General features: G+C 38.2%; 2 protein-coding genes across 2 annotated transcripts in view; both read left to right on the top strand.

Moving 5' to 3' along the window:
- LOC145222983 (vacuolar protein sorting-associated protein 33B-like) overlaps window positions 1-16448 on the top strand; it is a 148557-nt gene that overhangs the window by 116189 nt on the left and 15920 nt on the right. The window lies entirely within an intron of this gene.
- Window positions 1-16448, top strand: part of LOC145224835 (NACHT, LRR and PYD domains-containing protein 3-like) — a 32393-nt gene that overhangs the window by 13467 nt on the left and 2478 nt on the right. Inside the window, exons 6-7 of the mRNA XM_080091423.1 lie at window positions 7373-7534; window positions 13042-13203. Of these exons, the coding sequence (XP_079947549.1) occupies window positions 7373-7534; window positions 13042-13203 (324 nt within the window). The remainder of the gene's footprint in view (window positions 1-7372; window positions 7535-13041; window positions 13204-16448) is intronic.

The raw sequence follows: 16448 nt of genomic DNA, 5'->3' as shown, positions 1-16448 counted from the left end.
AATGAGTGGTTTGTGACACACCATAAAATTGTAAATGTAATTTTACCTAACTCACGTATTTAGATCTGTACAGAGCAGTATTCACTTTATTCTACAGGATTAACAATTACAAACACTGACACACTGGCTAACAGTATATATTCAATGTCTTTGCAGCGAAAACTAGTCAGCTATATATCTAAGAATTTAAAAACCTTGGTCGCTATGACATGTGCTGTACAGACGACTCCAGTTATTTGCAAAATCAATATGCCAATCCTTTTTATGCAAATATACGGAATATGCTATTAAAAGGTATGCGATTAACCAGTCGATTTTTTAATTAGCTACAGTTTAGGATTCACCATCTGTATGCAATTAAACGGATTCGGCGATTACCCAGTATTGGATTAACTGGATTCGTCTGCGGAGAACTAAAATGAAACAAACAACACGATATTATGTAAAAGCATATATCATACATGTGTCAAGACACAGCACCAATTTATTGCGCTTAAACACCGTCCTTGGTTGCATATCTAATCGGGCGCTGGATAAAATTCTGGCTGTCATGTCTGACGATGTGGCCGTTCGCCAAGGGTGTTGTAGAATAGTAGCCGATTGTCCAGTATCTATATTAAGTGGAGTTTAAAAAAAGACAAGACAATCTGATGCAACTGCAAACGAAACACAGTGTTTTGCAAGTACTTGTTAGATTGCGTCATTTTCTTGTTTTTGCAATGACATCTGGAAAAACGTAGTTTGCTAAGCAGCATTTGGTGTTCATCATTCCCCAAACACTGTTTGTTTGCGACTTACTGCAATATCGTTAAACACGCTTCGATGTTTCTCTCGATCACTAGTGAGGAATCAGTAAAATCCATGGTTTGGGTAACAAGGGCACTGTTCCATCATTTCCGGGGCGCGTCATCAACTTGTATTTAACCACACAGTGTTAAAAAATACACTTCTCGACCACATCCGACGACACATAAACAGAAGCCGAGGTTTTGATATCAGCAACGCTAACATAAACATTTATTAGCCTTTGTATTCGAATGCGGCTACTGTTGGCAACAAGAAAGCGGTGAGATGGTCACAACAAACAGGGTTTCAACTGTAAACAACCTTATGCATATATAAACAATTAAAATCAAGGCAAAACTGCGTAACTTCAACGTTTATAAACAGCACAACTGCGACACTCTATATCACCACGTTTACAACCATTTATAAAAGGAAATTTAATAAAATGTCACATGACTAATATCCAATCATTACCAAGCACGCATGTCGGGTAAAAACTTTACTTGTGCGTTAGGTTGGCTGAAATTGATGGTTACATGTTTCAGTATATAATGGGGTCGTTACAGGCTGAGAAGTAAACATCGCTGTATATATCATATAAATATAAGGGTAAATATAAACAAGTGGAAAGGCGGGCCCGAAAAACATTCAATTTTGCGCACAACGTTAAATAGTGGAGGAAACTTGGTGGGCCCAGTTGAGTGGACACTTTATGCCAGCCACCCGTATTAGGGAAAGAAGGTGGGGTTTGACGGGAAAAAAACCTTGCCGAAGACTTTTAGAAAGAAATCATGTTATTAGTACACTGAGATATGAATGACAAAAGCATAAATAACAAAAGTACAAAGAAATTAAAGCAATCTAAAATAAACATAAAGATAATAAAAAAATCGAAAAATAAAACACGGCGCAAGTTTTGGTTGACCCGCTGAGTTCATTCGATTTTGTCTTTGCTTCGTCTTTTTTTTGTCGACAACATAAACTTAAACTACGAATTGTAAAATGGCAAATCACAAAATTCACACAAAGCATATCAATCTTGCGGAAGTTTGTGCTGTGGGAAATATAAGAATCGTTATACTTGTGTTGAAACCGTTTCTGGGGGGAAGTTGTGCAGCAAATCTACAGGCCCGCGACTGGCGAAGCGTCTTAATTGTGCCTTTCGTGTTTGTCGCGCGTTGGGAATTATTCTACTTTTGATCTTCACCAAAGCTCGCCTTAGGTGTTTTTTCGTAAAAGCCACGATTTCGGCGGGTTTGCAAAATGAAAAAATATAAGAATAACATGCTCCAACGCAATAAGCTATGTTTGTAAAAGCACAAGAAACAAAAAATCTTATGGCAGGTTTTAATTAAATCCAGCCATGAAAAGTCGATGCATTTATAGCAAGGCGTAATCCGAAGTTGTTGTGGTTTGTCTATTTTAAATTACTTCAATTTGTCACAACGGACCGTTTTTGAAACTGGAATTTTATCACAGATGGTCTTCAAAATACTAAAAATATTTAGTAATAAAAACGCCTAAATTAGTTTACAATCCCCGGGAAACACGGGAAAATGTATCAAAGCATCTGGCCTGAAACCAAACTACTCGCGGACCTGCATTAGCATGTGACGCCACAAGAAAACGTTTAAATGTAACTTTACTTAACTTGCGAATACGACCTGGTATATCTGTTGTGTAGATGTAAAACTGAAAAGGAAATGTTCTGTTGATTGACTGATTTTTATTTGAGTAGAAAGCAATTTAACCATTTTTTCTACATAATTGGAAATAAAAGCAGCACATGTATCTTGGATCCATGGTTGCTTTGATACATGCTTCGCATATGAATCCACTTTATCACATAATCATTATACAAAGCTTTCTTTTGCGATTAACTGAATGATGCGATAATCTGAATGCAATACACGTTTTTAACAGAAGTGCTACTTTCCACTTCCATAGCTGAAATGACATTTTTACCTATTTTACGTCTACTGAGATGCTTCCTTTCTCTTTTGTAGCATAGAACAAATGAAGTTCCTCTTTACGAACTTCATCAACTCTCACAGCGCAAATTATGACATTAAATTTTCACAATTTCATTGTCGTGGAAGGGTGCAAATGTTGTGTGTTAAGAAAGATTAGAGTTATTTTTTCACAATGTGCACACACACTTTACAACATGGCCAAAAGTTTGACAATACTTTGTAAATAATTGCTGCGTCAATTCTATTTTATTTTTTGTATTAATGTTTGTATTGAATCCGATGTTCGGATATGTTGCTTTTCTCTGACGATTTGTAGAAGCGAAAAATAGTGAGAGATGTAAGTTACCCAAATGAGGAAAAAAATTAAAAGTTGTAACAAAAACCGATATCTTCTCCCGGACAACAGGTTACGTCACTCTTTGAAACTATGACCGTAATGGTGTCATCAGAAACGTGTGTTTCAAGAATAGTCAGCAACACAAATAAAAAAATATAAAACGCCCGTTCACGTCGACAGAGATGACGCCCGTTCACATCGACAGAGATGCTTCCTTTCCCTTTACTGTAGCATGGCGTAAATAAAATTACTTTCACAGAACCAGATCAACTCTCACAAAACAGCGCAAAGTCGTGATTAGCAATGTACACACACATTCTACAACATGGCACAAACTCTTTGTTTTTTTGTTTTTTGCTCTAATTCAGATGTTTGGACTCATTGCCCACGACGGTTTTCTTTGACAAATTTTAAAAGCAAAAAAGTGCGAAAATGGAGAAAAGGAGGAAAAGATAAAGAGGCCTGTCTCTTCTACCGCTCAGCAAGTCACACTTTCAAACCATAGCCGATGAGTTACGTTTACTGTGTTTTGAGAAATCATTTACATAGAAATCTGCTTTCCAGTTAGTCACATATTTTGTTCAAAATCCATCCGATTATATAGATTATGTTATGAAGAGGTATGCGAGGCGATTTTATCACGAAATGAGCTACCGTTTTAGATTACGGTGTTTATGCAACTAAACAGATTGTGCGACTAAACAGTATTGGATTAACTGGATTCGTCTGTAGCTGCGTCATAGCATGTTCAAGCATTTTTGGTCTGCAATTTTATGATCTACCATCAAGTGCAAAACTCGTAGTGAAACAAACATGTTTTACGCCTTTTCTTGGTTCTGCTGCAATAACGGGCTGACAGTACCCAATTCAAACTATTATTTAATGGTGAAAATAACGGCCCAAATAGACGTTAACGTTTCGGCAAATGCTCATGCCATCACTGATATCACTGATGATGGCATGAGCATTTGCCGAAACGTTTGAACAATAAAGCATGTCGCTTTTAACGTCTATTTGGGCCGTTATTTTCACCATTAAACTTATGAACAGATCCGTATATAGTGTTCCAAACTCTTATTAAATTAGTAAATTATAAAGCGATGAAAGACAAGCAGCGACAGTTATGAAGCCGCGACACAAACTCAGCTCATATCCAACTGCCGTCTTTGAAACCTCGTGGGGCCACGTCACGTTTAAAATTCGCTACAGCGACGTAACATACACATACAATGCAAATTTTGACGTCAAAGAACGGTATCAAAGTAAATACGTAACACGTTTACCCAGCTACAGTGTGTTATAGCAGAGGTCCGCAAATACTTTTTGGCACGACCCTAAAAACATGCTCCAAATTCTTGCAACCCAAGCATTTTGTTAGCATGTATGTTTGTGGAAAATACTAAGCAACTAGATATCAATACTAAGACTGTTATTATACTTTTGTCAGTTGCTGCTTTTTTTGCACAAAATTGAACGAAACTTAGCACATAAAACAACAGGTAAACGAACGTTTTGTTCTGCAAAATGTTAACAGAAAGCCATGATGCTAGCACAGGTACGCTTAACTTTTTGCATTGTTACAAAGGCTCGATGTAACAGTTACGTAGTCATATGTAACAATGCAAAAATAATTAGGAGGTTGAAAAAGCTGAAAATCATTAAACTATAGACGCGATCATAGGCGCCAAGTAGGCGGTGGCGGCCACCTTGGGTTTGTAAAGCACGGTGGCGGCCAGCGTGGAAATTTTGGTTAGTTCGTGGCGGTATTGTACGAAATATCGTAAAATCTGAAGAATATTAGAAGCATTTTTGCCTTTTAACAAGCGTAATGGCGATTCAACCACAAAACGTGGCTTAAAACTGCAACCTGTTGTGGTTAGTGCCTTGTTTATGACGTCAAACACACAATTGTCTGTCAGTGAATGTTTGGCCATTGATTTGTACAATGCAAATGTGTAGTAATAAATTTTTATCTAAGGTGATATAAAGCAGCAACAACTTGACGAAACATTTTTTAAACGTTACCAAACCAATGATAAACGCTACAGCAACATGTTGCAATTGCCAGCTGAATATTATTTCAAACATTTCGTATTTTTCTGATTTTGACGAACGTGGCATTCTATTGAAAGTTTGTTGGGTTTTTGAGTTCTTGTGGTTGCCCACATTGGTGACGTCACACAAAGTGACGTCATATTTTACGTCCACCACATTGCATTTTTTGCAAAACTCGGCGCCTATGGATGCGATGCTTATATTCTTGAAAACTTAAAAACATTTTGCGACCCAGACCGGAAGGTCTTGCGACCCAAATTTGGGTCGCAACCTACTATTTGCGGACCCCTGTGTTATAGAAAGGTATATAATTTGTAACAAAGATAACATACGGCCCCATTGATACTCCGTGACAACACAACGGCAACGGTTACGCAACAGCATGTATCACTACGTGTGTTAAGTAGCTCTCAAAAAATACACGGCTCTTTGGCTGCATATTTATTCAGGCGCTCGATAAAATCTTGACTGTCGTATCTGGCGACGTGGCCGTTTGATGAAGGCCACTCCTCGACGACATCCGACAACATATAAACAGATGCAGTGGTTTTGATACAAGCCACGCTAAATCAAACATGTATTAACTCTTGAATTAAGCTTATTCGGCAAGACTCCATCTTGACATATGTAAGTTTCTTACACTTGACACCACACTGACAGTGGGCGAAGTGCCGATTAGTGTAAACAACGAAATATCATTGATGTTAACATTGGCATACTTGTACAGCCGGCTCTCGTTGGTGTTAAATGAGTTATTGTGCCCGGGTGCTCACCCCGGGCTCCTGATAGGAGAACGTGGTCTCCTTTGCCTGCATTTTCTTGCGAAATGTCTATCGCCATTGCAATGAAAGCACAGACAAGAGGAAAAACGTTTGCTCTCATTTCTCAAATCGTTTAGTTCCAGCCGCAAATGTTTATTTTCCTCAGCCAAGCATTTCAATTCTTCAGCGACCAGGTTAACTTCAGGTTTAAGCCAGGCAACATTAACACTGCGTCTTTTCACTGTTAACAACAAACTCGTTCGCGTTAATTGCTCAACCGGACGCATCTGTGAAGCTTGGTTCTTCTATCGAGCAAAAAAATTTTTTTTTTAGTTTGTTGTCTTGGTATCCAAGCGTTACAACAGCTAATATGAATTCTCGGTTGGTTTCATATACTGTTTGAGTGCGACTCGCCAGTCGGAGCCTTACCCTTCTTTTCGTATAATTGCATGCAACTACGGCGGTGTCTCGTTTCTTGAATTACTCATCAGCCACAGTTTTCATTTTTCTAGAATGTCAAACTAGTGTAATATTGTGGACGATACGAATTGAGATTTATTCTTTTGACAACACTTTTATGTCGCCAATTTGACAAAAGTTTGTCGTGCTCGACAATTTTTATAACGGCCCTTTTAGGTTCTGTAGCAATAACGGGCTGTCAGTACTCAAATCGAACTGTATTAAAATGATCAAGTCTAAAAACGAACTTTTTTTGCTCCGAAGCTTCTCGAAAAGTTTTCTGAATTTACGACGCACCAGCAAATAAAAGTTAATGAGGAAACTTTTTATTAAAGTTGCGTTTATTGATACAACAACAAAAATCCACGAAACGGAACTATTCTGCGACCCCCTTGGAAAATTGAAACGACGCACCAGAGCGTTGCGACGCACAGTTTGGAAACTACTGCGCTACAGCGACACAGCATAGAAATGCATTAATGATGTGATAGGACGGTGCCAGAATAAAAACGTAAAATTTTTATTCTGACTCCATGGTCGCTATAAAATATGAATCCTACGCATATAATTCCAGAGCAGAGCAAAAAAGGTTGCCGACCCCTGGTGTAATGAATATACCTAGCTTTCTTAGAAGATTAACTGGATTATGTGATAATCTGAATGCAACACACGTTGTTAACGGAAGTGCTACTTTCCACTTCCATAGCTGAAATGACGTTACGGCGCTCGTATACGTCGACATTAAGCTAGAAAAGCCAGGATTGGTTTGTAAATTCTCTTTAACAAAAATAGTGTGAGCATTCTACAGCTTACTTTTCATGTTTTTATGTCTTACTTTATCTTTAATTGATGAAATGCCAAATTTAATGTTTAACAGAAATTATGTGTTAAAAAGTCGTAGCATTTATAACAATGCGTAATTCTAAGTTGTGTTGTTTAGTTCTAGTTACTTAAATTTGTCACTATGATAAATGTGATAATATTTGTTGCATTAAAATAAGCTAAAGAAACTCGCCCTCTCCCGCAACAAGATCGGCAACACGGGAGCAGCTTTACTGGCTCCTTGCCTTCACAACATGGAACAACTTATACTGGAGTGGTGTGGGATCACAAGTGAAGGCGTCGAGAAACTCTGCGATGGAGTGAAAAAGCTAACAAAGCCGGTAAATATTGTTGAATTCTATTTTGCGAAAAATATTTTTTGTCTCATAGCAAAGATTTACTATTTGTTTTGGAAACGATAAACTAATATCTAGTGATGTACCGATTCGTCTAAATTTCGGTTCGCCGAAACCCAATATTCGGCGTTTTGCCGAATAAATTCGGCCGAATCAACCGAATCGTTCATGACGTCACGCAAAGTGGTACGGTAAGCGTTTAAATGAAAAACTGTTTATCTACCAAGCAGTTGGTACAGAATGGTTGTGTTTCGTCCTCATTTTAGTCATACGGGGTTGAAAAAAGCATGATTGGCAACCTGCCGAAGAATTACTAATTTCTTTACTACAGTGGGAAAAACAATAATGTGTTGAAAAAGATAAAAATTGAAGCGATTTTGGTTATGTTCGGGTTTTTGAAAGATTGCGTGGTGCCCTTAATAAGCAGAAAAGACAAGTTTAACGCTTTAAATTTGTGCTCGTAAAAGATTTGGTTTACCGAATCTTTGCAAAAATGAACGATTCGGCCGAATAAATTCGGCAAACCGAATGTTTGGTACATCCTTACTAATAATCATAAGACCCAAAAATATATTTCGCATACTACAAGCACGATTAATAGTATAGAACGTTTTAATGGAAAATAATCATGACATGATTGTTCCAAAACTTGATTAAATATATTAACATATGTGGTTATGTTTCACAAAAACGGTTATGTATCACCTTGCAACTCTATGTCTCAGCTCTAATGAATCCGATTTATATTTGCCGGCTAACAAATTATTTCTACCCGGCCTAGCATGCCTAATAACCACACGAAGGCTCGAGGTCAGGGTCGCCATTTAGGTTTGGCCGGCAATCAAGGGCTGCTGGCCCACGCGCAGATTTTATCGCGGTATATACTGGTGTGTGTAGGGAATTTCAACCGATGTTGTCAGTCCAGGGGTAATTTGGCGCATAACGCGCGAGAGCGGTGTACAATCTATGACGACACGAAGCTATTTTTCTAGCCTAAGGCACGTGCTTTCGTTGAGGAAAACACTATACAATATGGCGGCTATTGGGCATGTTGCTAAAGCAGATATTTATTGTAACTTAGTACAAAACAATTCAATCCCTTTCTTACATTACTAAAAATATAAGCAGTACTTTTATCCTGAATTCATGATCACTATGATATATGCTGCGCATAAGAATCCAGTTAATGGTGGAATCAATATGCCAATCTTTATTATGCGATTAACTGGATTGTGCGCTTAGCTGAATGCAATACACGTTTTTCACATCAGTTCTAATTTCTTCCATTGCTGAAATTACGTTACTACGACGTTTATTTGCACCGACAAAGATGCTTCCTTATTCTTTTGTAACAAAGAGCTTTTCTGCCAGCTGGCAAGCATGGTGTTGCTGCATAAGAATAGTTGCCAGTCTGCTGATAATATAACTGACGTTTTGTATGAGTGGGCGTAATGATAGGTTTCATTAGTAGTTGATAATATTTTAGAAGATTGTGTGGTGATTATTATATAGCCAAATCCGTATATTAGTAAAATTATCCGTTTCGGGTGAATCAGTTGGGCAAACCAAATATTCGGTACATAGTTTTAGTTAAAACTAATAATAATATGCAGAAGACACAGTGCTTAACAACTGCTATTTGCATTGTAGGCTAACAACTAGTTTTCTATGTAATATTGGGTGATATCTGAAGCAACAAGACACGTAGGTGGTAATGAAATCCTGCAATTACGTCACGTAGGATGTCAACGATATGTTTTCAACTTCCGCTAAACTTCCGCACAAGGCGCATCCCGGGTTCGAACTTCTTAAAACTAAAACATGAAAATTTGTGCTGTTCTATAAGTTTTAACGTGTGCGTCTTTCTGTTCGTTTTCTGCCTCATAAAATCAAATTTTACTGAAATTTTGCTTCACTCCATGATGGGGTTGGACAATTTTTTCCCAATACACGTCACTCCACGCAACACAAATAACTAACGACAAAAAGTGTCACATTCAGATAGAAAGTCTTCAGTTTAAACGCCACAGCAGGGATGCATAAACTTTACGCAATGGTGGCCGTATCACAGGTTCTTATTATCACCGTTTACGTCGACAGAGATGACGCCCGTTCACATCGACAGAAATGCTTCCTTTCCCTTTACTGTAGCATGGCGTAAATAAAATTACTTTCTCAGAACCAGATCAACTCTCACAAAACGGCGCAAAGTCGTTATGTGCAATGTACACACACATTCTACAACATGACACAAACCGTTTAGTCTCTGTTTTTTTTATTGTAAACCATGGCCGATGAGTTACGTTTACTGTGTTTTGAGAAATCATTTAGAAATCTGCTTTCCAGTTAGTCACACATTTTGTTCAAAATCTATCCGATTATCTGGATTATGTTATTGAGAGGTGTGCGATTAACCGGGCGATTTTATAACCAAATGAACTACCGTTTTGGATTACGATCTCTATGCAACTAAACGGATTGTGCGACTAAACAGTATTGGATTAACTGGATTCGTCTGTAGCTGCGTCATAGCATGTTCAAGCATTTTTGGTTTGCCATTTTATGATCTACCATCAAGTGCAAAACTCGTAGTGAAACAAACATGTGTTAAACATGTCTTGGTTCTGCTGCAATAACGAGCTGTCAGTACCCAGTTAAAACTCGTAATAGTAAAATATGAAGCGATGAAAGACAAGCAGCGACAGTTATGAAGCCGCGACACAACCCCAGCTCATATCCAACTGCCGTCTTTCAAACCTCGTGGGGCCGCGTCACGTTTAAAATTCGCTACAGCGACGTAACATATACATACAATGCAAATTTTGACGTCAAAGAACGGTATCAAAGTAAATACGTAACACGTTTACCCAGTTACAGTGTGTTATAGCAGGGGTCCGCAAATACTTTTTGGCGCGACCCTAAGAAAGAAAGGTATATAATTTGTAACAAAGATAACATACGGTCCCATTGATACTCCGTGATAACACAACGGCAACGGTTACGCAACAGCATGTATCACTACGTGTGTTAAGTAGCTCTCAAAAAATACACGGCGGTTTGGCTGCATATTTATTCGGGTGCTGGAGAAAATTGTGACAGTCGTATCTGACGACGTGGCCGTTTGATGAAGGCCACTCCTGGACGACATCCGACGACATATAAAAAGATGCAGTGGTTTTGATACAAGCGACGCTAAAACAGATATGTATTACCTCTTTCATTTGAATTCGGTCACCGTTGGCGCAAAGCGCATAATACTTTTGCAAGACTTGATCTTGACATATGTAAGTTTCTCACACTTGACACCACACTGACAGTGACGAAGTGCCAATTAGTGTAAACAAAGAAATGTCATTGATGTTAACATTGGCATACTTCTACAGCATGCTCTCGTTGGTGTCAAATGAGTTTTTGTGCCCTGGTGCTTAACCCGGGCTCCTGATAGAACGTGGTCTCTCTTGCCTGCAATGTCTTGCGAAATGTCTATCGCCATTGCAATGAAAGCACAGACGAGAGAAAAAACGTTTGCTCTCATTTCTCAAATAGTTTAGTTCCAGCCGCAAATGTTTATTTTCCTCAGCCAAGTGTTTCAATTCTTCAGCGACCAGGTTAATTTCAGGTTTAACCCGGGCAACATTAACACTGCCTCTTTTCATTGTTAACAACAAACTCGTTCACGTTAATTGCTCGACCCGACGCCTCTCTGAAGCTTGGTTCTTCCTTCGAGCAATTTTCGCGCGGTAAGGTCTCTGCAAGGCGTTTGTCCGGTTAGCACAGGAGGCAGAGATGTGTACAGGATGGTATTTCTTAGTTTGTTGTCTTGGTATCCAAGCGTTACAAGAGCTAATACGAAATCTCGGTTGGTTTCATCTACTGTTTGAGTGCGTCTCACCAGTCGGAGCCTTAGCCTTCTCTTCGTATCATTGCATGCAACTACGGATTTGGCTCGTTTCTTGAACTCCTTATAAGCCACAGTTTTCATTTTCAGTTTTCTAGAATGTCAAACTAGTGTAATATTGTGGACGATACGAATTGACATTTATTCTTTTGACAACAGATTTTGTCGCCAATTTGACAACAGTTTGTCGTGCTCGTCAATTTTTATAACAGCCTTTTTAGGTTCTGTAGCAATAACGGGCTGTCAGTACTCAAATCGAACTGTATTAAAATGATAAAGTCTAAAAACGATAAAAAGCAAGCAGCACATATATAACAGTCCCGACACAACCACCTCTCGACTCTAACTCCAACTGCCGGCTTGTAAGCCCCTTGGCCCATGTCTCTTCGGCAATTCGCTACAGCAGTGGTTCTCAAACTTTTTTTGCTGCGAAGCTTCTCGAAAAGTTTTCTGGATTTGCGACGCACCAGCAAATAAAAGTTAATCAGGAAACTTTTTATTAAAGTTGCGTTTATTGATACAACAACAAAAATCCACGAAACGGAACTATTCTGCGACCCCCTTGGAAAATTGAAACGACGCACCAAAGCGTTGCGACGCACAGTTTAAAAACTACTGCGCTACAGCGACACAGCATAGAACTGCATTAATGATGTCATAGGACGGTGCCAGAATAAAAACGTAATTTTTTTATCCTGACTCCATGGTCGCTATGAAATATGAATCCTACGCATATGAATCTAGAGCAGAGCAAAAAAGGTTGCCGAGCCCTGGTATAATGAATATACCTAGCTTTCTCAGAAGATTGACTGGATTATGCAATAATCTAAATGCAACACACGTTGTTAACAGAAGTGCTACTTTCCACTTCGATAGCTGAAATTACGTTACGGCGCTCGTATACGTCGACAGAGATGCTTCCTTTCTTTTTTTGTAGCATAGAACAGATGAAAATTTTCTTTCAAAGCCAGATCAACTTTTAAATCACAGAGCAAAATGTAGATTAAATTTTCAATAGATCTTGGGATGGTGCAAATGTTGTGTTTAAAGATTAGCAATCTACTTTAGAAAATTGTTTGAAGGCGACACCTTATTTGAAGATTGCCACTTATACACACATTTTGTTTCTAACAAACAACTCTGTCACAGCTTTTTTGTATTCAGCATGACGTACAACAACGTAAAGTGAAACAAACGTGCAGCGCATACTTTTTTACTCGTGTGTTGCTATAACACCACATCACCCGACACACGGATGTGAAATTTAATCGAAGAAGCAAGGCCATGGCGCTTAAACACGGAATTTAAACAACGCAATTAACCTAAATAAATTTCTTACATTAAGCTAGAAAAGCCAGGATTGGTTTGTAAATTCTCTTTAACAAAAATAGTGTGAACATTCTACAGCTTACTTTACATGTTTTCATGTCTTACTTTATCTTTAATTGATGAAATGCCAAATTTAAAGTTTAACAGAAATTATGTGTTAAAAAGTCGTAGCATTCATAACAAGGCGTAATCCTAAGTTGTGTTGTTTAGTTCTAGTTACTTAAATTTGTCACTGTGATAAATGTGATAATATTTGTAAAATCAGCTGAAGATACTCGACCTCACCGACAACAAGATCTGCAACACGGGAGCAGCTTTACTGGCTCCTTGCCTTCACAACATGGAAGAACTCATACTGATTAGATGTGAGATCGAAAGTGAAGGCGTGGAGAAACTCTGCGATGGAGTGAAAAAGCTAAGAAAACCGGTAAATATTGTTAAATTCTATCTTGCGAAAAATATATTTTTTGCTTTATAGCAAAGATTTACTATTTGTTTTGGAAACGATAAACTAATAACTAGTGATGTACCGATTCGTCAAAAATTTCGGTTCGCGGAAACCAATATTCGGCGTTTTGCCGAATAAATTCGGCCGAATCAACAGAATCATTCATGACGTTACGCAAAGTGGTACGCTAAGCGTCTAAATGAAAAAATGTTTATCTACCAGGCAATTAGTACAGAAATGTTGTGTTTCGTCGTCATTTTAGTCATATGGGGTTGAAAAAGGCATGATTGACAACCTGCCGAAGAATCACTAATTTCTTTACTACAGTGGGAAAAACAATAATGTGTTGAAAAAGATAAAAATTGAAGCGATTTTGGTTATGTTTGGGCTTTTGAAAGATTGCATGAACCTTAATAAGCAGAAATAACACGTTTAACGCTTTAAATTTGTGATCGTAAAATATTTGGTTTACCGAATCTTTGCAAAAATGACCGATTTGGCCGAATAAATTCGGCAAACCGAATATTCGGTACATCCCTCCTAATAACCATAAGACCCAAAAAAATATTTTGCATACTACATGCACTATTAATAGTATAGAACGTTTTAATAGAAAATAATCATAACATGATTGTTCCAAAACTTGATATGTGGTTATGTTTCACAAAAACGGTTATGTATCACCTTGCAACTCTATGTCTCAGCTCCAATGAATCCAATTTATATTTGCCGGCTAATAAATTATTTCTACCCGGCCTAGCATGCCTAATGACCACACGAAGGCTCGAGGTCAGGGCCGCCATTTAAGTTTGGCCGGCAATCAAGGGCCGCTGGCCCACGGGCAGATTTCAATTAAAACTGGTCAAGTCCGCGACCCTCAAGTTAAACTCAAACACTTTGGAATTATTTGAGCATAGCCTAAACTGACGCAGGTTTGCCTTTTCTTTAGCTCCCACCTATCCGAACTTTAACATTAAATTGACTTGTTTTACTAAAATCGCGGTATATACTGGTGTGTGTGGGGAATTTCAACCGATGTGGTCGGTCCAGGGGTAATTATTGGTCAGGGTGGACTTTGGCGCATAACGCGCGAGAGCGGTGTACAATCTATGACGACACGAAGCTATTTTTTAGCCTGAAGCACGTGCTTTCGTTGAGGAAAAAACTATACAATATGGCGACTATTGGGCATGTTGCTGAGGCAGATATTTATTGGAGTACAAAACAATTCAATCCCTTTCTTACATTACTCAAATATAAGAAGTACTTTTATCCTGAATTAATGATCACTATGATATATGCTGCGCATAAGAATCCAGTTAATGGTGTAATCAATATGCCAAACTTTATTATGCGATTAACTGGATTGTGCGCTTAGCTGAATGCAATACACGTTTTTAACAGAAGTTCTAATTTCCACCTTCATAGCTGAAATTACGTTACTGCTACGTTTGTTTACACCAACAGAGATGCTTCCTTATTCTTTTGTAACATAGAGCTTTACTATCAGCAGGCAAACAATGATGTTGCTGCATAAGAATAGTTGCCAGTCTGCTGATAACATAACTGACGTTTTGTACGAGTGGGAAAAATGATAGGTTTCATTAGTTGATAATAGTTTAGAAGATTGTGTGGTTAATGGCACAAATGACTCGTTATGTGCTTTAAAATTTTGATTGTAAAATTATCGGTTTGGGCTGAAACGCAACATATTATTTAGCCAAAACCGAATAGTAGTAAAATTATTCGTTTCGGCTGAATTAGTTGGGCAAACCAAATATTCGGTACATAGGTTTAGTTAAAACTAATAATAATATGCAGAAGACACAGTGCTTAACAAGCTCTATTTGCATTGTAGGCTAACAACTAGTTTTCTAATATTGGGTGATATCTGACGCAACAAGACACGTAGGTGGTAATGAAATCCTGCAAATACGTCACGTAGGATGTCAACGATGTGTTTTCAACTTCCGCTAAACTTCCGCACAAGGCGCATCCCGGGTTCGAACTTCTTAAAACTAAAACATAAAAGTTTGTGCCGATCTACAAGTTTCAACCTGTGCGTCTTTCTGTTCGTTTTCTGCCTCATAAAATCACATTTCACCGACATTTTGCTTCACTCCATGATAGGGTTGGACAATTTTTTCCCAATACACGTCACTCCACACAACACAAATAACTAATGACAAAAAGTGTCACATACAGATGGAAAGTCTTAAGTTTAAACGCCACAGCAGGGGTGCATAACCTTTATGCAATGGTGGCCGTATCACAGGTTCTTATTTCACCAAGGACCGCCAAATATTTGGGTATTTTCATTTACATTTTGCTGATGCAAAGAAACGTGAATTATCTTATTATATCTTATCTACTAGTTACTCAAGTCCAATTTAATATTTTTTATAAATTGAATCTGAACGATTTAGTTATCACTTTTATGACGTCACAATCTGTATCGAAACGTTTTTAGAAAAATCCGGTTAAAATGGCTACTGGGCTTGTAGTATCTATTAATTCCCATAAGGTCCATTTAGGCCAGTTTTTAAGGCCGTATGTCTAAGAAACGAGTTTTAATCAATTTACGGTCACCAGCAGGGCGTATCCAGAAATTTTTTGGGGGGCGTCCAAACATTTTCTTTTGGGAATTTCCCTAATGACGTCATATACGTCCTAAGATCGCTTTGAAAAATTTCCCACACAAATGTCCGCACGATCCGTAACTAGACCGCACGAGACTGAATACGTAATTTACGTCAAAATGCCACTAAATTGCCCCGTTGCCTATTTAGTTTTCTGGTTCAAAACGACGTGTTAAGCGGCAAAGCGCTTTGTTCAAAGTTGTAAGCAGGCTCAAACCAAAAAGTACCAAAACCGAAACACGGCCTATCTTTCCACTTTGACGCTTTCTCTATCCGTCCAATTGACAGAAAGAACAAATAATTCTCGCGAAAGCTTTGCAGTTTCCTGATTTCGCCGCTGCTATCTAGCTTTCTCAGCAAAACTGCAGCTGAAAATAAGCGTGACTGTCAGGGGGAAATAACCTAAAAATGTGGTAACTTTGGTCACGAACCAAAAAAATGCGCACTTGGTGAAATTATTTTGTGATCGTTGATGTAATAAAGTGGTGTGATTTTATTAGTTACTGACACATATTATAAGCATTCTAAACTACAATTGAAAAATGGTACTTGGGTCCACGGGTCGTATGTAGGCAACATAATGCT

Source organism: Phallusia mammillata, chromosome 4 (assembly GCF_965637545.1).
Source record: "Phallusia mammillata chromosome 4, kaPhaMamm4.hap1.1, whole genome shotgun sequence".
NCBI lineage: Eukaryota > Metazoa > Chordata > Ascidiacea > Phlebobranchia > Ascidiidae > Phallusia > Phallusia mammillata.
This window is presented reverse-complemented; position numbering and strand designations above follow the sequence as displayed.